Source organism: Myotis lucifugus, unplaced genomic scaffold, assembly GCF_000147115.1.
Source record: "Myotis lucifugus unplaced genomic scaffold, Myoluc2.0 scaffold_115, whole genome shotgun sequence".
Lineage (NCBI taxonomy): Eukaryota > Metazoa > Chordata > Mammalia > Chiroptera > Vespertilionidae > Myotis > Myotis lucifugus.
This window is the reverse complement of record NW_005871163.1, coordinates 2,493,066-2,518,889: the sequence shown is the minus strand read 5'-3', so window position 1 is coordinate 2,518,889 and position 25,824 is coordinate 2,493,066. Positions and strand designations below refer to the sequence as shown.

The 25,824-nt window shown below is 44.7% G+C and overlaps 1 protein-coding gene across 3 annotated transcripts in view; it reads left to right on the top strand.

Annotated features, from left to right (window-relative positions):
* SNX1 (sorting nexin 1) overlaps positions 1-7,007 on the top strand; it is a 43,098-nt gene extending 36,091 nt beyond the window's left edge. For 2 of the 3 annotated variants that reach the window (XM_014459789.2, XM_023757838.1), the window contains 7 exons: positions 692-805; positions 996-1,089; positions 2,127-2,332; positions 4,685-4,828; positions 5,360-5,440; positions 5,913-5,984; positions 6,582-7,007. In XM_014459789.2, the coding sequence (XP_014315275.1) occupies positions 692-805; positions 996-1,089; positions 2,127-2,332; positions 4,685-4,828; positions 5,360-5,440; positions 5,913-5,984; positions 6,582-6,632 (762 nt within the window). In that variant the 3' untranslated portion in view covers positions 6,633-7,007. The other variant, XM_014459790.2, reaches the window with a different exon arrangement.
* Positions 7,008-25,824: the final 18,817 nt, after the last annotated feature.

Genomic DNA, 25,824 nt, shown 5'->3' with positions numbered 1-25,824 from the left:
GGGGGGGGGAAAAAAAACCCCATTTGAGGATTACTGCCCTAAGTGTCCTAAATCTAATTTTTCATTATGGTATGCTGTATATATAGATTTTTCAGCATCCCTTCCATCCATGCCTTAGGAAAGTTCTGAAAGACTGAACCAATCAAATGGTTATAAATATTTGGCTCTTTTTTTTTTTTTTTGCTTAATTAGATCATCGCTAAACATAGCCACAATCTGAATAAATAACGTTCCTGTCCTTGGATCTTTAATCACTGGGGAAAATCCAAATAGAATCAGAGCACAACTTCAAAGACTTTCAAGACCTTAAGTCCAGGTGTGTGCAGAGTATGCTAATCCAAAGGAATTTTTGACTTTTGACAAAAGCATACTTGGTATTTAAGCACTTCATGCCTGGGTGCGCAGACAATCTCAACATGAGGTCACCTGGCCCCATAACACTCATACACTGCTTTCTGCATACACTATCAAAAGCAGAAAATGTTGCTGATTCTGTTTAGCATGGTCCTTTGATTTTTTTTTTTTTCTGTACATGCTGGTTATAGATGTGTCTGCCTTTGAAAACAACAATCTACAGTTCAAATAATTTGTTTGGCACGTTTTGGGCATGCCATCTGATAGATACTAATTCTTCTGAACCTAAAATAGGGGCAGCAGATAACTTGCCATCCCCGCCTTCTTGGTCTTGTAGCTGCCACGTGCTGTGGGTACCCAGACATTGAGTGGCGCTGGTCTCCTCAAGATGTTCAACAAAGCCACAGATGCAGTTAGCAAAATGACCATCAAGATGAATGAATCCGACATTGTGAGTAGCCCTGTGCTGCCCCCACTCCCTCAGGCTTACAGATCGGAAGCCCTGAGGAATCCTGAAATTTCTGAAATTAGAGACTTTCTTTTTAAGATAATACAGTTCCTTTTTAAAAAATTGCTAAGGAAAGATTGCGCTGTACCTATGTGAATAGCTTCCATTAAAGCTCTCGACTTGTGTGTTTCAGTGGTTTGAGGAGAAGCTCCAGGAGGTAGAGTGTGAGGAGCAGCGCTTACGGAAACTGCATGCTGTTGTAGAAACTCTAGTCAACCATAGGAAAGGTAACAACCTCTGAATGCACTTGAAGCCGGGGGAAATTGATGTCTCCAGTGAGTTGGACATGGGAGGGCATGCTGTTCCCAAGCCTCTCAGCCACTCAAATTGAAATTTTCTGCCCACCTGGTCCTGATGTTCCGATCGAAAAGATATGCCTGCATCTCCTGGCAAGAAACATGACTCAGTCACTGTGGGCCTTGTACTTTCTACCTGGGCAGGGAGCCATCCCAGGTACAGCTAGACCTGGGACGTGGGCTTCTGTTGGTATGATTTGAGTTGGTGGCTTATATCCACAAAATGATATCCCAGACTTTAGCTACCTGGTCAAATGAGCAATTTGTAAATGTAGGGAAACCAGGTATGTCTCCTAACCCTTTCTCATTTTTCTTTAGTGAGATTTGCTAAAGGGCTAGTAAATTTTGCCAAGTTTGAATGCTTTCCTTTTCTGCCTTAAGCATGCTGGATCACCAGAAACCTAAAGAGGCAAAAACCATTAGAATGAGACCATTGCAAGGGTTGGCCCAGGGCCTACTGCTGTGCTGAGAATGGTTTTTACATTTTTAAAGGATGAATTTTTTAAAAAGCACGTAAGACCAAATGTGGCCTGCAAAGCTTAAAATATGTGGCCCTTCACATAAAAAGTTTGTCCTGCTCTAGAATATGCAAGACTGTGCAGCGTGCACAGCATTCAGTCTCATGCAGACAGGCTTCTTACCATGAGCTCTAGCACAAACAGAATCGTTCCTTTGGCCCGTTAGTATTAACTGGCCTCTGGCTCTTCAGGAATAGTGGAGCTGCTTTTCCCAGGTAGACCCAGCTAGTGAAACTCACGCCAGCAGGTGCCTCTCCCTGTTCTTGTGGCCAAGCTGCATTCCCTCACTTTCTGAATGCAGTTGACTGTGGTGTGACTGGGCAGCATCACTGAGACACGCCAGGCACCAGCTGACTTGTCCCTTTTCTTTTTTTGTTTTTGTGTCGTTTTGTTTTTGACTTGTCCCTTTTCCTTGTGAGGTAAGAGGCTCTGCTGTCTTCCTCCTTCCAGAGCTAGCGCTGAACACGGCCCAGTTTGCCAAGAGTCTAGCCATGCTTGGGAGCTCAGAGGACAACACAGCCTTGTCACGGGCGCTCTCCCAGCTGGCTGAGGTGGAAGAAAAAGTTGAGCAGCTCCACCAAGAACAGGCCAACAGTGACTTCTTCCTCCTTGCCGAGCTCCTGAGTGACTACATTCGCCTCCTGGCCATAGTCCGAGTAAGCTTCTGTTTCCTCTTTCTCCTCCCCTTGACTTCATTTGTCTTCCCTTTGCTCTTCCCCTTCCCAAAAAAGTTTCATTCATTATACTTCAGAATAGCTGAAACTTTTTCTATTCTCAAGAGAGAAGGCATCCTGTGAACCAAGAAACATCCATTTAACTGTTAGCTGGTTATTGCTAAGTCATTTTGAGGCCCACAGCCAGTTTTTTAAATGCATTAGGAGAAAAGACCACTCTTGAATTCCCAATACGCCCCTCCTCATTATTGAAGCTGGACAGCGTCCTCATGCTCCTTTCTTCAAGCAAGGCTTATGTCATGGCGCCCTGGCGCAGTCATTTCCTCAGTCCTTTGGTCTTTGCCTCCTTAACAGTAAGCGGTGGCTCTGCCCTGGTAAGAGCTCTTGCTGGCTTCCACTTGTCCTCCAATGTGAGCAGTCAGGTAACTACACAGAACCAGCTTGGCATTGCATGGAGGAGTGTGGCCAGGGGCTGAGAGAGCTTGTCACCAGAGCCCTTTGTGTGCTGTGCTGACCACACTGGTAACAACACTGCAGCCTGCCCCTCAGGTCAAGCACCTCACCTTTTCTCCTGGTGACCAGGACACTGGTTTCCCATGACCTCTCGGAGCAGCCCAGGAAGCTTCACTGGGAAGTGGGATTAGCTCTCGCATGACATCCCTGAGACAGAGGAAAGAGCCCTGTAAGGCCTGCGTCTGCCTCTGATGTGACGGGCCCAGAATGAATGAGCCTCTGAGTTGCTACGGAGCCACCTTCACTCCCCATCCCCCATCTCCCTGCGCAGAGGCTCCTGTGCTGTCAGGAGCCGAGCTGCTCCAGGGCTCTCGTTTCCTCTGTGGGCCTGCTCATTGTCCTGTCACTTTGCGTTTTGGTTTGCTAACCCAGAGTGATAAGAGCTGGAAAGATAACCTGCTTTGGAATTGTTAGAACTGGTCAGACTGCTTAGACTGGAGAGCCATTCCAGGGAAGAGCACTCTCTGGGGAACCTGTCAGAGGAGCATTGTTTGGGATCCCTGGAGGGCAGAGCTTGGATATGGTGCCTGGGCAGGGGCAGCCGCTGTGGACAGGGGTGAGGGAGGCCTGGCCTAAAGCTCCAGGTGCTGGGGCAGCAGGCCTCAGAGCACAGAGCTGCCAGCTGGGCTTTTCCCTGAGACTTTGCCTGCTGGTCGTGAGCTGCTGGTGAGAATAGAGAGGGAGCAGATTTCCTCTGCCTCTCCCCAAAGTTGGGCTGTACCGCTGTGAGCCCTGGGGTTAGGCTTGGGTCTTACTTGGGTATGAGGTCACCCTTTACCTAATCCTTTGACTTTGAGCTGTTAAGAAATTTCAAGTGATCCTAGTGGCACTACTGGAGAAAGTAAATTTGGTGGCATCTCACTCCCTGAGGTTCAAGTTTCGGCAAAGCCCTGTACCTCGAAAACCTCCAGGGAACTTGTTATGCCAGGAAGGGGAGCAAATGGAACAGGGCTGAGAGGCTGGCCACAGGCACACATCTTTCCCCCAGGCTGTGTCTGGAAGCCTGCAAAGCCAGTGGGGATGTGGGATGGTTTGGTTAGGCCAACAACTGTCGTCTGGAAGTCTTGATTGTGGGCAAGTGACTAGAACCAGGGAAAACCATCAAGTGGATTTTAGGGAGCTTCTTGGGGCACTTGATAGCCTAGAGCAATTGAGTGTATGGATGGGGCAATAGCACCATGTCCCTGAGGGGGCTTTAAGTGTGTAAAGATCTCTTGAGCTAACCCTGTATAGTATGTGGTTGTCAGTTTAAAGGTTGCTTTCTTATGTTGGCCTTCCCTGATATATCTCCCAGGCTAAGCTAGGTCCCCAGTTTATTAAAGTACCTGCTTGTTTTCTCTGTACTCTGCATACTTGTAATTACTTATTGGTGATTATTAACATAATGTCGGTCTTTTCTAGTAGAGTATAAGCTCCATGAAAGGAAAGCCATGTGTGTTTCATTTCCCACTGTGTTGGTAGTTCCTGGCACATGGCAAGCACTCAGGAGGAGTGTGTAGGTTCATGGACTGGCTGGCCTGAGGGAGGCGTTCAGCAGCTGTCGTACTGGGCACTGGCCTCAGGCCACCTCTGGTGCTCCCAGCCATCCAGCCTTGGGAGTGGCATGCAGCAGCATGGCGCTGGCCCGCTGGAGGCTGGGAGAGGAGTCTTACCCAAGCTTCTGCTTTGGACATTAAACTTCAGCTGGGCACTAACACTGGGCTGCGAAACCTGCCCTTGCTCTGGTCCTTCCCTAGCCCAGCCACTGGGAGAGCCCCCCCAGGCGGAGCCGGTGGAGCTCCTGAGGGCTGGTTGTGCTCTTCCCCAACACCTCACCCACAGGCTGCCTTCGACCAGCGCATGAAGACGTGGCAGCGCTGGCAGGATGCTCAAGCCACACTGCAGAAGAAGCGGGAGGCTGAGGCTCGGCTGCTGTGGGCCAACAAGCCCGACAAGCTGCAGCAGGCCAAGGACGAGATCGTGGAGGTGAGGCCCCGAAGCAGCCTGACAGGGTGGTTTGTGGTCCCGTTGCACCCGATGCTGGCACGCCACCTCAGGTGAGAGAGGTGATTGAATGTGAAGGATGGTGGCTGCTGCCTGGCCTTGAGGCCTGCCCTCTTCCTCTCACCATTCACCCAGACTTCCAGTCAGTCTCTGCTGGAAGGGTCCTGGCGAGGTCTTGGAAAAGGTAATTCATCTATGCCCCCTGGTGAGAATGAATTCAGTTCTTTGGGCGCCAGCCTTGTTGGTGAGGACCTGACCAGAGCTCTGCTGTTATGAGCTTTCCCAGATGCAGGATCGGCCTGCGAACCAGGCATCCCTTCCAGCCAGCCCCAAGGTGGCTTCTGCCGGACTCTTACTTACACGCTAAATCCCCACATGCTATCTGATCTTACCCAGAGGGGCAGACAGACAGAATGACCAATTGAGGTCTCAAATATAGGATTGCTGTCCAAAGACAAAGACTAATAATGATACCATAACGTTAAGTGATCCTTTTTTCCTCTTTCTTTCCAGTGGGAGTCTCGGGTGACTCAGTATGAAAGGGACTTTGAAAGGATTTCAACTGTGGTCCGAAAAGAAGTGATACGCTTTGAGGTGAGATATAAGATCTTATTCTCACAGGTGTGCCGTGCCTGCTTTCGTAGTGGTGTTGGTTTTGTCCAAGTCTATTGAGTAGAGAGACAGGTGGAGCTGCCAATAACTTGGCAGTTGTTGTGAAAAGGAGTGGCTGTGTGTGTGTGTATGTGTGTGTCTTCATGTTCATGTCTGTGTGTTTGTTCCTAAGCCACTTGTTGCTGCTGAACTAGAACAGTTAGACACAAAATAAAACTTGCAGCTGTTATATACCCTGTGGTCTCCTGTCCTGTCTCCTCCCTTCCCACACCCGCCATACAAAAAACCTCGAAAGACCTTGGCAGAGGCTGTTTGGCTGGAAATGATAGCTCTTTCAGCTGCTGGCTCCACTTCCTGAGCTTGTGCAGCACTGGTCAGCAGTACCCACCACCATCCTATCAAGAGGGGAAGAAGCACTGTCTGGGTGGTCAGTGTAGAATCCTGTCTCCTATAGAAAGAGAAATCCAAGGACTTCAGAAACCACGTGATCAAGTACCTTGAGACACTCCTGTACTCACAGCAGCAGGTATGTAAGTTACACACGACTTTCATCCTCTGCTGCATGCTCCACAGACCAGCTGCCTGCTTGTGGCTTTGTGACAGGATGGGCTGGCCCTGCTGGAGAGGGGGAGTGGGGGGGCGGGCAGGGGGTGCCTGTGCCCTGCTATAATCAATAATTAAAAGTAGGCCCTGTTGCTCTAACATGGAACATCCAATAGGGTCTTTTGCTAAGCAGGATTGCCCTAATCCTAAAACAAGTTTGTTTTTTAAGAAGAAACCCCAACTCTCCTCTCCCTTTAACCCCTTAATACCACCTAACCCAATCCATATGTGGAGCAATGGCCCCCACTGCGAGGACCTAACCGAGCTGGGCAAAGCTGTGACCTCCACGGGATGCTTCCTCTGGGGCAGAACCAGGATTGTCTTCAGAGATTATTCTAAGTCTAGAGAGAGATTGGGCCGTGTGGCTGGCCATTTCCTCAGCTCCACCTCACCTCAGGCCTCCCTGTGGGGGTGGCTGAGGCTCTTGGGGGAGTGCCATGGCTCTGTCCTTGCTTCCCTTCCAAGCTCGGGCTCTGCCACTCGATGGGGGCATGTGCTTACTGTCCCCACTTCTTTACAGCTGGCAAAGTACTGGGAAGCCTTCCTTCCTGAGGCAAAGGCCATCTCCTAATGGACCAAGGACACCAGAGCCCACCTGCCCGACGCTGCCTTTTTATACACTGTCCTCCACCTCTGCTGGACCCTGAGCATCCTGCCTAACCTGACTTCTCCCTTCCGCCCTGCCCCGCAGCAGCTGTCCCGTCATTCTAACCCTTCCTGCATTTAGCTTCCATATATATTTTCTTACCTGAGAGAATAGTTTCTTGCTTTAAGCAAAAGACCTATAATAGGTGGTGGAATTATGGGATAGGGTGGAGTATTGATATAAATATATAAATACATATGTATATTTTTCAGGATGTGGTTAGGAACTGGGAATAACGTTTTCTGTTACTCCTGATGGTGCCATGAAAAGATTATGTAATAAAATATTTTAAAATCAGGTCACATGACTCAGACTGTGGTGCTTTTTCCTTTAGGCTGGGGTGCAGTTGGGAAGCAGGTCGGGAGTACTCCTAACCAAGGCGCTGCCCAGGTAGAGTAAGTTTCTCTCGGCAGGAGTTCACAACTTTGTGCTGCTGCTTCCTAGGGCAGTGGTCGGCAAACCGCGGCTCACGAGCCACATGCGGCTCTTTGGCCCCTTGAGTGTGGCTCTTCCACAAAATATCACGTGCGGGCGCGCACGTACAGTGCGATTGAAACTTCGTGGCCCATGCGCAGAAGTCGGTTTTCGGCCTGGGCGAGTCTATTTTGAAGAAGTGGCGTTAGAAGAAGTGGGGGGTGGACATATAGAGAGGATGAACGAAAGGAGATAGACGAAACAAGTATACAAGACGAGTGTGGATGGGAGAGTTGGAAGGGGTCGACCTCAGCGAACGTACCTCAATCAGATTGAGGACGTTTTTAGCAAAGGCCAGCTTAGGAATACCCTAATTAAGTTAATAACAGTGTACCTACCTATATAGTTTAAGTTTAAAAAATTTGGCTCTCAAAAGAAATTTCAGTCGTTGTACTGTTGATATTTGGCTCTGTTGACTAATGAGTTTGCCGACCACTGTCCTAGGCACTGGAGCTTCCTTTTCTCCATCTACCACAGCGACAGGGTCTCTTAAATCTGTTTCATCCTTATTCCCACTTCTTTAGAGAAGGATTTTAAAGATGTCTCTTACAATAAGAGGGGAAAACCAATTCTCCTGCAAAGGAGGCAGACTTTCTCTTTTATGCCTACTCTGTTTCCTTCCCTAAGCTGCCCAGGGTGCTCTGAGTCTTGCCTTCTGATAGCAAAGTCTTGGGTTCTGAACTCCTTTTTGCCACCCATCAAAAGTCCTGAGAAGTGTAAAGGACCAATAAGGAGTTAACTCTTTATCCCCATAGACAAGAGCCAGGCACTCTGAGACTGCGGTAAACAGCACGGATTTCCAGCACTGATGGGGGGCGGGGGGGGGGGGGGGTGTGAGTGTGCCAGTGCCAGCAAGTTTTTTTTCAACAGGTTGATTTTTTTTTAAGTCACTCATTCTCTTTCTACTCTGCTAATATTCTTGTTATCACCTTTGATTGTATCCTCAGCCTTTCTTATATGCTTACTTTGGCATAGTTATAAAAATATACACATAGAATATTTTGTATCCTGCTTTTATCATTCGACACTGTATATGTTATAAACATTTTGTCTGTATTGTTATGTAGCTGCACAAACTTTATTTGTGAGACTGTGTCATTGTAAGGCTTCCTCAGAGTGACTGTACCATAATTCTGACTCATCCCTTGTTGGATTCTTGGTTTGTTTGGTAACTTCTTACATTTTAGTATAATTTCAAACTTACAGAAGAGTTACAGGACTACCCCAGAGAACACCAATATATTATTCTTTACCCAAATTTCCCAAGTATTTACATTTTACCAGATGCTTTATGACTAAATGACTTGCTGTATCTACTTTTGCATGTATTTTCTGAGTCATTTGAAAGTAAGTTGCAGATGTTGTATCCTTTTACCCCCAAAACCTCAGTATGTATTTCCTTAAGAACATTCTGTCATAATTTATACCATAAGTATAGTTATCAAAATCAGGAAGTTTAACACTGATATAATAACTGTTATCTAACCCATGCTCCATATTTAAATTTTGTCACTTGTCCCAGTATCTCCCTTATAGCAATTTCCTTTTTCTTGGTGCAGGATTATATGTTACATTTAGCTGTACCACATGGTTACATGTGTCTCTCTGAATCTTGACGAGTTCCCCGGCCTTTCATTACGTTGGCATTTTTTACGAATACAGGCCAGGTAGTTTGTAGAATGTTCCTCAATTTGGATTGGTCTCCTGGTTCCACATGACTAGATTAGGGTTTTGTATGTGGGGCAGGAACAGCACGGAAGTGATGTCAGTTGGTCCCATTAATGCTGAAGGTTACTCTGATCACTGGGTTAAGTTGATGTTTGCAGGTTTATCCATTTTAAATTTACTATCTTCCCCTTTGTAATTGAATGAAGAATTACATAATTTGTGGGGAGATACTTTGAGATCATGTAAATATTTTGCTAATTATCCACTGTGATTTTCCCATTCTATAATTTCTTTTACATTTATTGGTTGGCATTCTATTTCTAAAGAAAAGTATATTTTGCCCTGGCCGGGGAGGGTAGCTGGGTTAGAGTATTATCCCAATATGCCATGGTTGCAGGTTCAATCCCCACATACAAGAATCAACCAATGAATGTATAAATAAACGGAACAACAAATCAATGTTTTTTTTCTTTCTCTTTCTCTCTGCCGGGGCTGACCGGCAGACCCTGAGCAACGGATGAGTGATCACTCTGACACACGTTTCTATGAAAGAGACGGCTAAGGGACTGCTTGGCTTGAGAAACCAAACAGCCCGTTTGCCTGCCTCTTTAGGCTTTTATTGTAACAACAGTTTGAACTAAAATTAACTATTAGATATAATCAGCAGGGTAAGCATCCTTGAGAAAGCACATGCGTCTGCAGTGTCCTTTAGGCAAGGATGTGTGAAGACTAAGCATAAAGATTTCAGTAAACACGCGGCAGTTTAGACTTGTTTGGAAAAGTCAAGGCATGGACAGCCGCCTTCAATCAACTCCTGTCCCATGTCTCCCCACATCTCTCAAATCAATAAATTAAAAAAAGAAAAGTATCTTTTCTCCTTATTAATCTGCTTGTTTATCATGTGGATGAATGGATTCCTATTACTCAGTGCAAGTCATTGTTTTTATTTATTTGATTTTCAATCCATTCTCTATTTCTAGCAGGCTCCTGTGTCTTTTTCACACGTCCCCTTCATTTTCTGAACACTTTCTGGCTTGACAAGATGTTTCAAGCTTATCTTGTATCTTTGCTGCCCCAGCCCTGTTATCAGCCATTTCTCCGGGGAGTCTTGAGTCCCTTTAATGAGAATTATATTTAGAAACCAAGATCTGGGTGCTGAGTGTGCGCATTGTTACTGGAGTGTCGATGCTTCTAGGCCTGGCTAAAAGCAAGGAAATAAATATAAAGCTGTACAGAAATATATATATATTTGGGTTGGTCTCCTGGTTCCATGTGAGTAGGGTTCACACTTCCTCTTCTTCTTCTTGGGTTATCTCCCCTAAAAATCTCTGGGCTTGAGTCCTGAAGATGAGGACTTAGAGCTGGAGGGACCCCAACATTCAATGTTAGTATTCAGAGACAGAATATATGAGAGAAGTCAAAATGATAGGGTCATTTATACATAAATATTTGTAACTTGGAACTCTTTCCAGATTTTTATTCTGAATGCATCTGCATCTGGGAACCCTAAAGAAAATAATAATTCCTTTGCAGCTCAGGTTTTAGAAAGGGAGACAAGGTAATGGAAATCTGCTGGGGCTAGGCCAGGAACTGGTTGAGAGCATGGTGATGGAAGGAGTGTCCTTTGCTGAGTGTGGTCAGACTCACATATATTGAAGACCATGGATTTTGAGGGGCACCAGGCCACATGGGGTGGGATCTTCCACCTGGGGTAACAGGAAGGAAGGGGACGCAAATGATGATCCCTCCCAATGCAAAGGTCACATTTGCTGCCATTGGCATATGCCTGAGCCGAACTCTCTGTCTTGTGAAACACTGGCTAATATTCTCTGCTCCATATTTGGGTAGAGTCAGGCCTGAGCTGAGAGTTAGAAAGAGATGAGAACAACTCACCCCTGTCTTCTGGCCCCCAGGACGGTGCCTGCGTCGTCTGCTAATGGCTTGGATCCAGTTGTGTGGTTTCATGTTGGCTCTCTCTGCCAATCAGTAAACTCTAGGAAGTGGTGTATCTTTTAAAAATATATTTTTAATGTGTTTTCATTGATTTCAGAGAGGAAGGGAGAGGGAGAGAGAAACATCAATGATGAGAAAGAATCATCAATCAGCTGCCTCCTGCATGCCCCCTACTGGGGATAGAGCCCGCAACCCAACCGAGCATGTCTATAAAAAACTGTTACCTCCTGGTTCATGGGTCAGCGCTCAACCATTGAGCCACACCGGCTGGGCTGGTACATCTTTTTATAACTCCATGGCCCTGGCAAAGATTTGGGCTCAGAATAGATAACTGTTGAATGTTCCAAATAGAAAACTAGTGCCAAATAGATAACTGGTGAATGTTCACCAGTTGCACTCTGCCATCTGGCATTCACAGTCTTCTGTGAGAGGACCCCAGCTCAGCTTCCCTATTTATCTCCTAGTCCTTCCTAACCACACTGACTCCTCATGGAAACTGATTCCAAATATGCTCTTTCCTTTCTCACTTCGTGTGGCCTAAGGAGCCTTCAGCAGTGGTGGGCTTTGTATCAGAAGTACCTCTCCCAGTTCCCATTCCTCTCCTCAAACTCACAGTACATCTGTGTGAAACAGTGCACAATATTGTAGATGGGAGTGTTGGTAGGTAGAAATGGAGGGCATTGGCCAATGTGTCAGAAGATTGACTGAGGATTCCCATAGACACTTGTACAAACCAAGACCATGAAGATGACTATGCAAAGATGCCCCTTAAAGCATTATTTACAGTTGTAAAAATTGAAATCAGTTTAAATGTACAGCAGGAAGGGATTCAATGAATTATGGTACATAATACAACTGAATATCACACAGTCATTGGAGATAATTTATAGCTATATTCATTGACAAGGAATACCTATTTTTGAGTGAAAAAAGTAGGTTATAGAAATACATGTATGGTATGTTCCACGTGTATAAAAATTTATATATATATATATATATATATATATATATATGAAGGATGTTGATTGAATTGTTAACCATGGTTGTCTCTAAGGATGGAATTGTGCATGATTTCACATTTTTATACCATTTTATGTTGCTTAGAATTTCTATGTATTTTATAATCATAAAAATTAAAGCTATTTTTATTATGAGAAAACAATCTAATGCATCCCCTGGGGCCTAATTTAGATGTACATTCCCTGGAATCTTTCTTTGATTCACTTTCCACCTCACCCCAGACTGGCATGGGAGCCCTGCCTCCTTTATAGCTCTTGGCAAGGCACTGTCTTTGTCATCCCCTTAAGCCTTTGGTCTTTCTCACCCTTTGTGAAATGTGATTTCTGAGATGTGCCTCCTGGTCTCTGAATTCCTTAAGATCATGAACTATATCCTCTTGTCCTCGTCCTCTGTTCTTACCCATCTGGGTGCCCTTCCCCAACCCCCAAGGCAGCCTGAGGGGCAATGGCTACCCTCAGGCTCTGGTAATTTTGTATTATGAGCCTACAGGCCCAGATCTTGGAGTTTTTTAAGAGATTCCAAAATCAGGCCTGATTTGGGGTTCAGTAGGCTTTGCTGTGGTTGGCAAGACAGTGCTCAGGTGCCCAGGTGGGGCCTGCAGGCTGGGAGGTGACAACCACCTGCCACATGACTTGCCTCCTTTTTGCCCTCCTTGTCTCTTGTGGAAATGCCCCTCTGGCCGTGATGGCAACCCCTCCCCCCAAGGCCCCTCGGAGGAAGCGAGGTGCTCTCATCCATAGGATGTACTTTGTCTGGGTCCAGAAAAACCCTGTTCAATCTAAGATAGGACCTTTCTCTAAAGAAATGTGACGACTGTTTCCAAATGACTGTGCCCTCCTAAGCTCCAGAGCTCTCAGCTTCCTCTTCCATTATGAGTGACAGCAGTGAAGACCCAGGGGCCCAGCAAGCAGTTCGCTCCATGGGAACATCAGCAACCAGAAAATGATAAGGCACCTGGCAGCCAGGAACATGTGCAGGGTGGGATCCAGACAGCCCCATACTCCCTCCCCTCCCCGGGGCCTAATAATAAGAGTTGCCATGTGTTAAACACCTACTCTGTGCCAGTGTGCCATCATTATCTCCATTCAAAGACTGAGGCTTAAAGTCCTTGAGAAGCTTGCCCACGGTCACACCCCAGAGCTGCTTGACAGCTGTGTGCCGTTCCATATCCTGCAGGATCCACAGGGATGGACAAGAGGAACCTAGACATGAACCCACTGAGTGTTTTCTTGAAGACCTTAATCCGTACAATAAGCTTGGGAAGGATAAGTTCCCCACCTGACTTTGTAGGCATCTGAGCTTCTGAGCCCTGTGAGATCCCCTTTCCCAGATGTGCAGTGTGTGGCCCAGTCGAGCAGCAGGAGCAGAAGCTGGAAGACAAAGCAGCAGCTTGAACAAATAGCTGGGGACCATTAATAGCAGAGACTGAAAACTCCACTTGCCGCCCTGGCCATTCATTGGAGCGTTGGCCCATACCCCAAAGGGCCAAAGGTTCGATTCCCAGTCAAGGACACATACCTGGGTTGCGGGTTTGCTCCCCACCCTTGGTTGGGGTGCCTGCGGGAGGCAGCCAATCAATGTGTCTCTCTCACATCCATGTTTCTCTCTCTTTTTCTCCTCCCTTCCACTCTCTGAAGAGCAATGGAAAGGTTGTCCTTAGGTGAGGATGAACAACAATAATGACAAAAATTCCACTTGCCAAGAAATCACAGACAGCACCCAGGGCTAGCGTGGGAGACAAGGAACTTCCATTCAGGCTTTGAGGCCGGGGCTGTGTAGCTCCTCCTGCCCTTTGGCCTGACTTTCCTCTTATTTTCAGGTCCTGGTCCCACAGCTCTCTTCACATAAGCCCCCATGGCATGAGGGTACCTGCATGCATCTTTGTTCATTGAACCTAGAGCTGGGCACACCAGAGGGGCTGGTTGGTTGGTTGACTGACATATCGCTCCAATGTGTTCTTTGTAGAACTGTAGCACCAGAAACCCCCTCCCCTCCGCCCCCCAGAAGCTATGCTGCCTCGGATGCCAGGTGGCTGGGGTCTCTGCCAGCTCCCATGGCTCCAGCCATAGCTCATGCATTCTGAAACAGCTGAGCTGCCTCTGTTGTCTGGGCAGGGGAGAGGGGACTCCTAGGAATAAGGCTGCTGGCTGAAGCCTGGGGGCTGGAGCCTGCCTGTCCCCTGAGGTCACCAGCCTACCCTGAGCCACACTTTGCTTTCAGGGTTGGGCTCAGGCAGGACATGCTTGCCAGAGGTGCCTTCCTAACACAGCCTCTCCAGGGCCCACTTCTCCTCACACCTCAGTTTCCTCACCTATAAAATAAGTGAAGCCAAGTAACTCAGTTGGTTAGAGCAGCAGTTGCCAGCGGTGGTCCGTGAGGTCTGAAAGGTTGGGGACCACTGGGTTAGAGTGTTGTCCTGATATCCCAAGGTTGGGAGTTCGATCCCCGGTCAGGGCACATACAAGAATCAACCAATGAATACGTAAATAAGTGAAACAACAAAGCAATGTCTCTTTCTCTCTGTTCTTCCTTCCTCCCTCTCTCTAAAATCAATAAACAATTTTTTTAAAAACTTATAAAATAGAGGATTAAACATGGTGGCAGAGTAAGTGGATGCTGCACGGACATGCTCCCAGGAACAAACTGGAATTACAACTAAAATACAGAAAAACTTCCTGAATAATCAACAGAAAACTCACAGGAGAGAGCCCTGATGCCCCAGGAATGAAAGTGGAGACCTCACAGAGACTGGTAGGAGGGGCGGAGGCCTGAAAGGGCTGGCCCGGCACCCACAGACAGCAGCTGAAGTCCCAGAGAGATATCTCAGTCATGGGGGGTGCTCCCACTGAGAACTCTGGGATCTAATCCCCAAGTTGGGCCTCCCAGCAGAGAGCACCAAAACTGAGACCGGAACTCACTTAACATCTGGCTGTGAAAAGCAGCGGGGTGCTGCCTGCCAGGGGGAGACAACTGAAAATTCAGGCACCCTCTTAAAGGGCCAATGCACAAAATTCCCTGTGGAGCCACCCACCTTGTGCTCCAGCAGAGGGAGGGTGAAGTGGACTGGAGCGGTGAGAGCAGAAGCCAGGACTGGGGACTCAGGGAATAGAAGTCAGAAGGCAGACACCCCAAGTTTTCTAGGCTGAGTCATTCCCTCACTGCAGTGGAGGACATCTTTCCCACATAGACATTTGCCTTGCCTGGGGGGGAAGACAGTTGATACAGCCTATTGGAAAACACCTAGCCCTGAGGCCACTTAAGAGATTAAAAATAATAATTAGCCTCCAGGCAGAAGCAACTGCCCTACCCTGTTGAAAAAAAACTTGGCCACACCTGAGGATGATTGCCTGGGGGGCAATTCAAGTTGGAATCCTATCAGTCTGTAGGCAGAGGCAGTCTCTGGAGGCTGAGTCTCTGCCTGATCTAATTAGTCAAAAACAGCCTGTAACACTGTCCTCACTAGAGATTGAGAGGTGTAGAGGATCTACCTAATACATAGTCACAAACCCAAACAGAAAGCCAAAATGAGGAGTCAAAGAAACAACCCCCAAATGAAAGAACTAGAGAATTCTGCAGAAGAATAGATAAATGAAGCAGAGATAAGAAATTTATCTGAGCCCTAACCGGTTTGGCTCAGCGGATAGAGCATCGGCCTGCGGACTCAAGGGTCCCGGGTTCGATTCTGGTCAAGGGCATGTACCTTGGTTGCAGGCACATAACCAGTAGGGAGTATGCAGGAGGCAGCTGATCGATGTTTCTCTTTCATCGATGTTTCCAACTCTCTATCCCTCTCCCTTCCTCTCTGTAAAAAATCAATAATATGTATATATTTTTAAAAAAGAAACAAGTCCTAATTAAAAAAAGAAAAAAAATTATCTGAAACAGAGTTCAGAGTAATGATGTTAAAGATGCTCAACAGCATGAAAAAAGATATAGTAACTATGAAAAAAACATCGTCTGAGATAAAGAATGACATAATACAAATAACACATTGGAAAGAATACACAGCAGATTAGGGGAAGCTGAGGATCAAATCAGTGAATTAAAAGACAGAGTTGAAAATATCACTCAGTTAGAGAACCAAAAAGAAAAAACAATTAAAAAACAGGAGGACAGCTTGAGCTGTGGGCCAACGTGAAACATAACAATATTACGATAGCAGCTGTGCCAGAAGAGGCAGAAAGGGAGCAAGTAATAGAGAACATGTTTGAAGAAATAATGACAGAAAACTTCTCTAACTTGGTAAAGGAAAAAGTCACACAAGTTCAGGAGGCACAGAGAACCCCAAGCAAGAAGAACTGAAACAGGCCCATGCCCAGACACATCATAATTAAAATGCCAAAAATTAAAGACAAAGAGAGAATCTTAAAGGCAGCAAGAGAAACAAAAACTGTTACCTACAAAGGAGTTCCCATAGGCTGACACCTGATTTCTCATCAGCAACTCTACAGGCCAGAAGGGAATGGCACGAAGTACTCAAGGTAATGCAAAGCAAGGATCTGACACCAAGATTACTATATCCAGCAAGGATATCATTCAAAACAGACAGTCAAATAAAGAGCTTCCCAGATAAAGAAAGGCTAAAGGAGTACATTACCACCAAGCCAGCATTACAAGAAATGCTAAAGGGATTGCTGTAATGAGAAGAAGAAACAGAGAGAGAAACCTAGCCATACAGAATTAAAATGGCAATAAATAAGTACCTATCAATAATAACCCTAAATGTAAATGGGTTAAATGCTCCAATCAAAAGGCGTAGGGTATCTGAATGGATACAAAAATATGACCCAACTATATGCTGTCTACAAGAGACCCACCTCAAAATAAAAGACACACACAGGATGAGAGTGAAGAGATGGAAAAAAATTTCCATGCAAATGGAAAAGAAAAAAAAGCTGGAGTAGCAATACTCATATCTGACAAAATAGACTTTAATATGCACCCAATATAGGAGCGCCTAAATATATAAAAAAAAACGTCTAGAGGACTTCAACAGAGAGATCGACAACAATACAGTCATACTAGGGGACTTTAACACCCCTCTGAGTTCACTGGACAGATCTTCCAGACAAAAACTTAACAAGGAAACAGAGACTCTAAAGGACCCACTGGATCGGATGGATTTAATTGGCATTTATAGAACATTTCACCCCAACGCAGCAGAATATTCTTCTCAAGTGCACATGGATCATTCACAAAAATAGACCACATGTTAGGACACAAAACAAGTCTTTACAAATTTAAGAAGATTGAAATCATATCAAGCATCTTCTCAGGTCACAGTGGAATGAAATTAGAAATCAACTACAGTAGAAATACCCAAAAACATTTAAACAGATGGAGGCTAACTAGCATGTTATTAAACAATGATAGGGTTATCAACAAGATCAAGGAAGAAATTGAAAAGTTCCTGGAAACAAATGAAAATGAACACACAACAACCTGAAATCTCGGACACAGCAAAAGCAGTCCTGAGAGGGAAATTCATAGCACTACAGGCATACCTCAAAAAACAAGAAAAATCAGCAATAAACTATTTAACCCTACAACTTAAAGAACTACAAAGAGAACAAGAAAAGCCCAGAGTAAGCAGAAGGAAAGAAACAATAAAGATTAGAGCAGAAGTAACACAGAGACTAAAAAAAAAAAATACAAAAAAAATCAATGAAACCAGGATCTGGTTCTTTGAAAGGATAAACAAAATTGATAAACCATTAGCCAGACTCATCAAGAAACAAAGATAAAGGACACAAATAAATAAAGTCAGAAATGAAGTAGAGAAGTAACCACTGACACCACAGAAATACAAAGGATTGTAAGAAAATACTATAAACAACTATATGCCAACAAGCTGAACAATGTGGATGAAAGAGACAAATTCCTAGAAAATATAATCTCCCAAAACTGAATCAGAAGGAATCAGAAAACCTATCTAGGCCAATAACAACTGATGAAATAGAAGCAGTAATCAAAAAACTCCCACCAAATAAAAGCCCAGGTTCGGATGGCTTCACAGGGGAGTTTTATCAAATATTCAAAGAACTAACACCTATACTCCTCAAACTATTTCAGAAAATCCAAGAAGAAGGAACACTTCCAAACGTTTTTTATGAGGCGAGCATTATCCTAATTCCAAAACCAGATAAAGACACTACAAAGAAAGAGATTTACAGGCCAATATCCCCGATGAACGTAGATGCTAAAATCCTGAACAAAATATTAGCAACTCGCATCCAGCAATATATTAAAAAGATCATACACCATGATGAAGTGGGATTTATTCCAGGGATGCAAGGCTGGTACAATATTCGCAAATCAATAAATGTATAAATGTGATACATCACATAAACTGAAAAACAAAAATCACATAATCATATCAATAGATGCAGAGAAGGCATTTGACACAATCCAACACCCTTTTTTAAAAAAAAAATTTTTTTATTGATTTTAGAGAGGAAGGGAGAGGGACAGAGATAGAAACATCAATGATGAGAGAGAATCATTGATTGGCTGCCTCCTGCACATCCCCTACTAGAGATTGAGCCTGCAACCCAGGCATGTGCCCTTGACCAGAATCGAACCTGGACCTTTCAGTCCGAGGGCTGACGCTCTATCCATTGAGCCAAACCAGCTAAGGCCTAACACCCATTTTTTCTTTTTAATATACTTTTATTGATTTTTTTTTACAGAGAGGAAGGGAGAGGGATAGAGAGTTAGAAACATGGATGAGAGAGAAACATCTATCAGCTGCCTCCTGCACAACCCCTACGGGGATGTGCCTACAACCAAGGTACATGACCTTGACTTGCCATATATGACAAACCTTCAGCCAACAACATGCTCAATGGGCAAAAACTAAAACCATTTCCCTTAAGAACAAGAACAAGACAGGGATGCCCACTTTCACCACTCCTGTTCAACATAGTATTGGAAGTGCTAGCTATAGCGATCAGACAAAAAGAAGAAATAAAAGGCAATCAAATTGGAAAAGAAGTAAAACTGTCATTATTCATAGATGACATGATATTGTACATAGAAAACCCTAAAGACTCCATCAAAAAACTACTAGACTTAATAAATGAATTCGGCAATGTAGCAGGATACAAAATTAACACACAGAAATCTATGGCTTTTTTTTTTTTTAATATATTTTATTGATTTTTCACAGAGAGGAAGGGAGAGAGATAGAGAGTCAGAAACATCGATGAGAGAGAAACATCGATCAGCTGCCTCCTGCACATCTCCCACTAGGGATGTGCCCCGCAACCAAGGTACATGCCCTTGACCGGAATCGAACCTGGGACCTCTCAGTCCACAGGCCGACGCTCCATCCACTGAGCCAAACCGGTTTCGGCATCTATGGCTTTTTTATACACCAATAATGAACTCACAGAAAGAGAAACTTAAAAAACAATCCCGCCGAAACCGGTTTGGCTCAGTGGATAGAGCATCGGCCTGCGGGGTTCGATTCCGGTCGGGGGCCGGTCGGGGGCATGTGCCTGTGTTGCAGGCACATCCCCAGTGGGGGATGTGCAGGAGGCGGCTGATGGATGTTTCTCTCTCATCGATGTTTCTAGCTCTCTGTCTCTCTCCCTTCCTCTCTGTAAAAAATCAATAAAATATATTTTTTTTTTTAAAAAAAACAATCCCATCTACCATTACAACAAAAAAAAATAAGATACCTAGGAAAAAAGTTAACTAAGGGAGTAAAAGACCTGTACTCGCAAAACTACAGGACGTTGAAAAAAGAGATAGAGAAAAACACAAACAAATGGAAGAATATACCATGTTCATGGATTGGTAGAATCAACATCATTAAAATGTCCATACTACCCAAAGCAATCTATAGATTCAATGCAATCCCCATTAAAACAGCATATTTCACAGACCTAGAACAAACTCTCCAAAAATTCATATGGAATAAAAAAAGACCCCGAAAAGGCACAGCGATCCTGAGAAAGAAAAACAAAGTTGGAGCGATCACAATACCAGATATCAAGCTGTATTACAAAGCCACTATTCTCAAAACTGTCCGGTACTGGCACAAGAACAGACACACAGACCAATGGAACAGAACAGAGAACCCAGAAATCGATCCAAGCCATTATGCTCAATTAATATTTGACAAAGGAGGCAAGAGCATACAATGGAGTCAAGACAGTTTGTTCAATAAATGGTGTTGGGAAAATTGGACAGATACAAGCAAAAAAAATAAAACTAGACCACCAACTTACACCATACACAAAAATAAACACAAAATGGATAAAGGACTTAAATGTAAGATGGGAAACTATAAAAATCTTAGAAGAAGCCATAGGCAGCAAAATAGCAGACATTTGTGGTAGCATTATCTTTACCAATACAGCTCCTTGGGCAATGGTAACTAAAGAGAAAATAAACAGATGGGACTACATCAAAATAAAAAGCTTCTGCACAGCAAAGGAAACCATCAGCAAAACAACAAGAAAGCCCACTGCATGGGAGAACATATTTGCCAGAGTTATCTCCGATAAGGGTTTAATCTCCAAAATTTACAGGGAACTCATACAACTTAACAAAAGGAAGATAAACAATCCAATAAAAAAAATGGGCAAAGGACCTAAATAGACACTTTTCAAAAGAGGACATACAGAAGGCCAAGAGACATATGAAAACATGCTCAAAGTCACTAATCATCTGAGAGATGCAAATCAAAACAACAATGAGGTACCATCTCACACCTGTCAGACTGGCTATCATCAACAAATCAACAAACGACAAGTGCTGGTGAGGATGCGGAGAAAAAGGAACCCTCATGCACTGCTGGTGGGAATGCAGACTAGTGCAGCCACTGTGGAAAACAGTATGAAGATTTCTGAAAAAATTAAAAATTGAACTCCCATTTGACCCAGTGATCCCACTTCTAGAAATATATCCCAAGAAACCAGAAACACCAATCAGAAAGGATATATGCACCCACATGTTCATAGCAGCACTAAGTGCCCATCAGTAGATGAGTGGATTAAAAAACCATGGTACATCTACACAATGGAATACTATGCTGCTGTAAAAAAGAAGGAACTCCTACCATTTGCAACAGCATGGATGGACCTGGAGAGCACTACGCTAAGCGAAATAAGCCAGTCAGAGAAAGGTAAATATCACATGATCTCACTCATTTGTGAAATATAATGAACATAAACTGATGAATAAAAATAGAGCCAGAGAAAAAAAATATTTTAGAATATAATAGAAGTAATCCTGTTATTTGCAGATTTTAAGTATTTCCTACAACTTTTGTAATATTATAGTATGGTAGTACAGTTTTGGTAATATTATTATATTTAAAAACTTTTTTTCTTGAAATGTTAATGTTTATTGCATGTAATATTATTATATTTAAAATAATTTTTCCTGAAATATTAATGTTTATTGCATGTAAACGGCTAATTATTTTGTACCTACAATCTGGTAATAGATTTATTTTGTATATTGTAAAAAAGAATACACTTGTCAAATAAAAATTTTAAAAAAGGAGGAACATGGCCCAATAAAAAAATAAAACTTATAAAATAGACTAGCTCAATAATTTAAACTGTTTTAGCAGCAGAGCTATTTTTAGACATCTACACCAAAGTCCAATATTCAAAACAAAAATATCCTTTTATTATTATTTCAAATGTATAAGATGTACTTTTTTTTTATTTACTGTTTTGAGAGAGAGAGAGAGAGAGAGAGTATGCCTTGTTATTCCACTTATTGATATATTCATTGGTTGATTCTTGGTATGTGCCTTGACTGGGGATCGAACCCACAACCTTGGTATATTGCAGCTGTGGGCAAACTACGGCCTGCGGGCCGGATCTGGCCCGTTTGAAATGAATAAAACTAAAAAAAAAAAAAGACCGTACCCTTTTATGTAATGATGTTTACTTTGAATTTATATTAGTTCACACAAATACTCCATCCATGCTTTTGTTCCGGCCCTCCGGTCCAGTTTAAGAACCCATTGTGACCCTCAAGTCAAAAAGTTTGCCCACCCCTGGATATTGGGATGATGCTCTAACCAACTGACCTACCCAGCCAGGACAACATGTACCTATTTATTTATTTTTATTTTTTTAAGTCAATCTTTTCTTTTAAATATATTTTTATTGATTTCAGAGAGGAAGGAAGAGGGAGAGAGAAATATCAATTCGAGAGAATTATTTATTGGTTGCCTCCTGCACGCCCCCTACTGGGGATCCAGCCCACAATCCGGGCATGTGCCCTTGGCTGGAATCGAACCCAGGACCCTTCAGTCCACAGGCCCATGCTCTATCCACTGAGCAAACCAGCTAGGGCAACAGGTACCTATTAAAAAGACAAGCAGTAAATACTTTGAGGCTGTTAGAATGAACAGGATAGTTGCTAATTTACATGAACGTCTGCTTCCAATTTATTCTTTTACTTTATTTGGTTGCACAATATTGAGAAAAGCAGAAAAATCCTGATCACAGAGTTAATTAGGCTTTTTTTTTAAAGCTAACCTTTCAATCTCAAGATTCTAAAGGAGGAACAGTAGCCTTTGTTTTTATTGTTTCAAAGTTGAATCAGTAATAATATATAGGATGAATCACGTAATTGCCAACAGTACATGGTTTGGCTTAAGAAACAGCAAATTCATATACTTCAGTCAAATAATAACTAACATTCATTTACTGTGTGGCAAGCCCCATGCTAAGCACTTTAAAAGGATGATGTCAGTTAATCCACACAACTCTCCCTTGTACAGACAAGGGCCCTGAGGCGCAGGGAGTGGTTCACGCTTGCCCACGTGACCAAAGCCAGTCTGGGTGGAGCAGCCCAGGCCCAGCCTTGCTCAGGCAGCCCCTGGGGGCTGAGTCCCTGGGCCAGCCCGCCGCTGGCCACCTGCCTGGAGGAAATAATCAGCCTCTGTGCCCGGCAGCGCCTGCCAGCCCAAGGCTCAGGCGCTGTTTGTTTTCTTAACAGGGATAACCAAACCCCTGAGCAGCCATGCAGCCCAGCAAAAGCAGGGCCAGTGAAAGGGGCTTTGTGTGATGGCGGCAGGGGGGCGAGGGCTCCTGCTGGGGCCAGGAACAGGGATCCAGCCCACCTGTGACCCACCCAGCCACCAGCTCCCCCGCATTGGGGTCCTGTCAGGGGGGACACTGCCACCCCAGGCCTTCCTGCTCTGTGCTCAGGCCTTGATCCTCATCTCCAGGCTGCACGTCTGCACAGTGGCATGAGAGGGGCCCGGCTCCCTGACAGGGCTGCTGTGGGAGTCAAGAGACCAGTGTCTACAATGTGGTCCCCAAGTCAGCATCGCCGGGCGTTTGTGAGGCTCCATGCCAGGCCCAGGCACTCGGAAAGCAGGTCAGGGCCCTCTGCCACGTGGCCGCCGCTGCTGCTGCTGCTGCTGCTGCTGCTGAAGTTGGAGAACCACTGCTCTATAATCTGACCTGGAAACACCCCGGCCGAGAAAATGTGACCAACCAGTATTTTTAACCAACTTTCCCCGAGAAACTTGGACATGAAATTCATATGTTAGAGAGTGACAGAGCAAAGACAAGGATTTGTCCAGTGAGACAACTCTTTCTAAAAATGGAAGTCACTTTGAAGGGCTCCACACCCATCATATAGAGTCTGGCACACTGAGCTGGCCAGTGCTTCAAGCGCACAGAAAATAAACTCTCCTCTGAACGTAATAACTGCTTTGGGATTTCCATCATCTCCTTTCAGGAAACTATTTTCCATAACTTGTTCTGTCTCCCCAAAGACATCTTAAATGGGTCTGGGTTTTCACTTCAGCGCCATGGAATGCTGTGCAATTTTACAAATGAGTCGTATCAAGTCTCTCTGTGTATAAATGGTGATGGAAAAAAAAATAACATAAATTTTAATTGTAACTAGTGATAAAAATCCAGGGATTTGAGGCTTCTCAGGAAATTAAGCAAATACCAAGGTGGACAACAATCTAGAGAGAAAGAGAGAGAAAGGGAGAGAGAGAGAGAAAGGGAGAGAGAGAGAGAGAGGGAGGGAGAGAGAGAGAGAGAGAGAGAGAGAGAGAGAGAGAGAGAGATCTAACTCTAAAGGCATGAAGAACATTCCCGTTGTTATCCCCATGCTGGCCTTCCTCGAAGAACCCCCTGGCAACCCCGCTCCCTCCTGCCTCTCCCAGGCCTTCCGTCCTCTCCCTAGCCTTTCCCCAACACCCCTCTCCTTTATTCATTCATATAGTCTTTCAGTCAACAATTAGTTTTTGAGTGTCTACTACATGCTTGGCACCATGGCAGCAAAATCTCACAAGACCAACCAGGTCCCTGGCCTGATGGTGCTCAGAGTCTGGGAAACCAGGGAGACCTACAATAAACAGTAGCTACATTTTGGAATAAGTGCACAGACAGGATGATATGATAAGGTGATCAGGAAGGAAGGCCTCTTTGAGAGGTGAGTTTTAGGCTAAATGTTGGAAGTTTAAGCTAAACCCATCAGGTGACGAGTCAGGGTAAGTGTTCCAGGGAAATGAATCAGCAAGTGCAATGGCCCTGAGGCAGGGAAGAGCTCATTAGGTTTAAAGAACTGGAAGATGGTCACTGTGCATGGAGAGATGAAAGGAGAGACAGAGGCTGAGCTGGGTCATGAGAGCTCTGTAGATTGTAGTGGGGAGAGTGGGTTTTGTTCTAAGAGCAGTGGAAGCCTTTGGAAGGTTTTAAGCAGATGCCTTGATGATCGTTTGTGCTGCTAGGTAGGGAATGGACTAAGTATGAAGGGAGGCATGGAAAATGGGGATCCATGTGGAGACTAGCAGTTTTCTAGGGGTTAGAAATAGAGATAGAGGGGCAAACTCATTAGGATGGATGACCAAGAAGTTTAGAGGTCTGGGGGTCCCAGGAGAAGACTTCTGACAGTAGGACAAGCAGAACAGGGTCCCTGTGTTACAGAATAGCAAGAAGCTAAGACAATTTCAGGACAAGCGGAATAGGGAATAGGGGCACGAAGACAATTAAATAGTTTGCAGCCACTTAGTAAATCCTATCTTCTCTAAACCAAGGATACTTAAGAGTAAATGGTTTGCACTTCAGCCCAACCAGAGGGTAAATAGCTTAAATCACCCTACTCAGGGAGACAGATAACAGAAATCCAATTAGTGCCATTTGCCAACCGCACCCAAGGACAGACAAATGAAAAGAATAAATCTCATTTTGGTACATCAGCATAAAGCTGATGAATGTTCTATTGATTCTCCCCTAAGTGCCCAGCCTTTAAAACCCCTGCAAATGAAGGTTCCCTGCAGGGAGCACACCCCTGCCCCTTCCCCCACAGGCATGTGTCCCCTAACCTCTAAGGGACCCCATGAGACTTGTAACCAAGGGAACCATGGGCAGCCGGCAGCTCGTCCTGAGCTACCCCCTAACCCTGTCTCCAAGGCCCCCTTTTCTCTGACTTCCCAGTGAGCCACAGCACCCAGCCCAGGCTCTCCTGTTGCTTCTTCTAGGTCCTTCCTTGTTTTACTGTCCTAAGTACATTTTTGCTGTGGTCAATACATTCTTGTTTGCTTTTCTACATGTTGTCTATTGATTGAAATCTTTCCTTCAAAAAAACAAGAACTGCCCTAACCGGTTTGGCTCAGTGAAAAGAGCATCGGCCTGCAGACTGAAAGGTCCCAGGTTCGATTCCGGTCAAGGGCATGTACCTTGGTTGCGGGCACATCTCTAGTAGGAGGTGTGCAGGAGGCAGCTGATGGATGTTTCTCTCTCATCGATGCTTCTAACTCTCTATCCCTCTCCCTTCCTCTCTGTAAAATATCAATAAAATATATTTTTAAAAAAAGAAAACAAGAACTAAGGTCTCCTGGTCTCGCTGGTAACACCTGAATGACGGGGCCCTGGAGTGTAAGGGAGGAAATGAAACCCAGCACTTCTCCTCCTGGCGGGCTGTTTCCCTTCCAGGGAGTTTCAGCTTCCTGATTCTAGGGCCCTTGTGAGGATGGAATCTGGGGGAAGAAAGTGTGGCACATAGT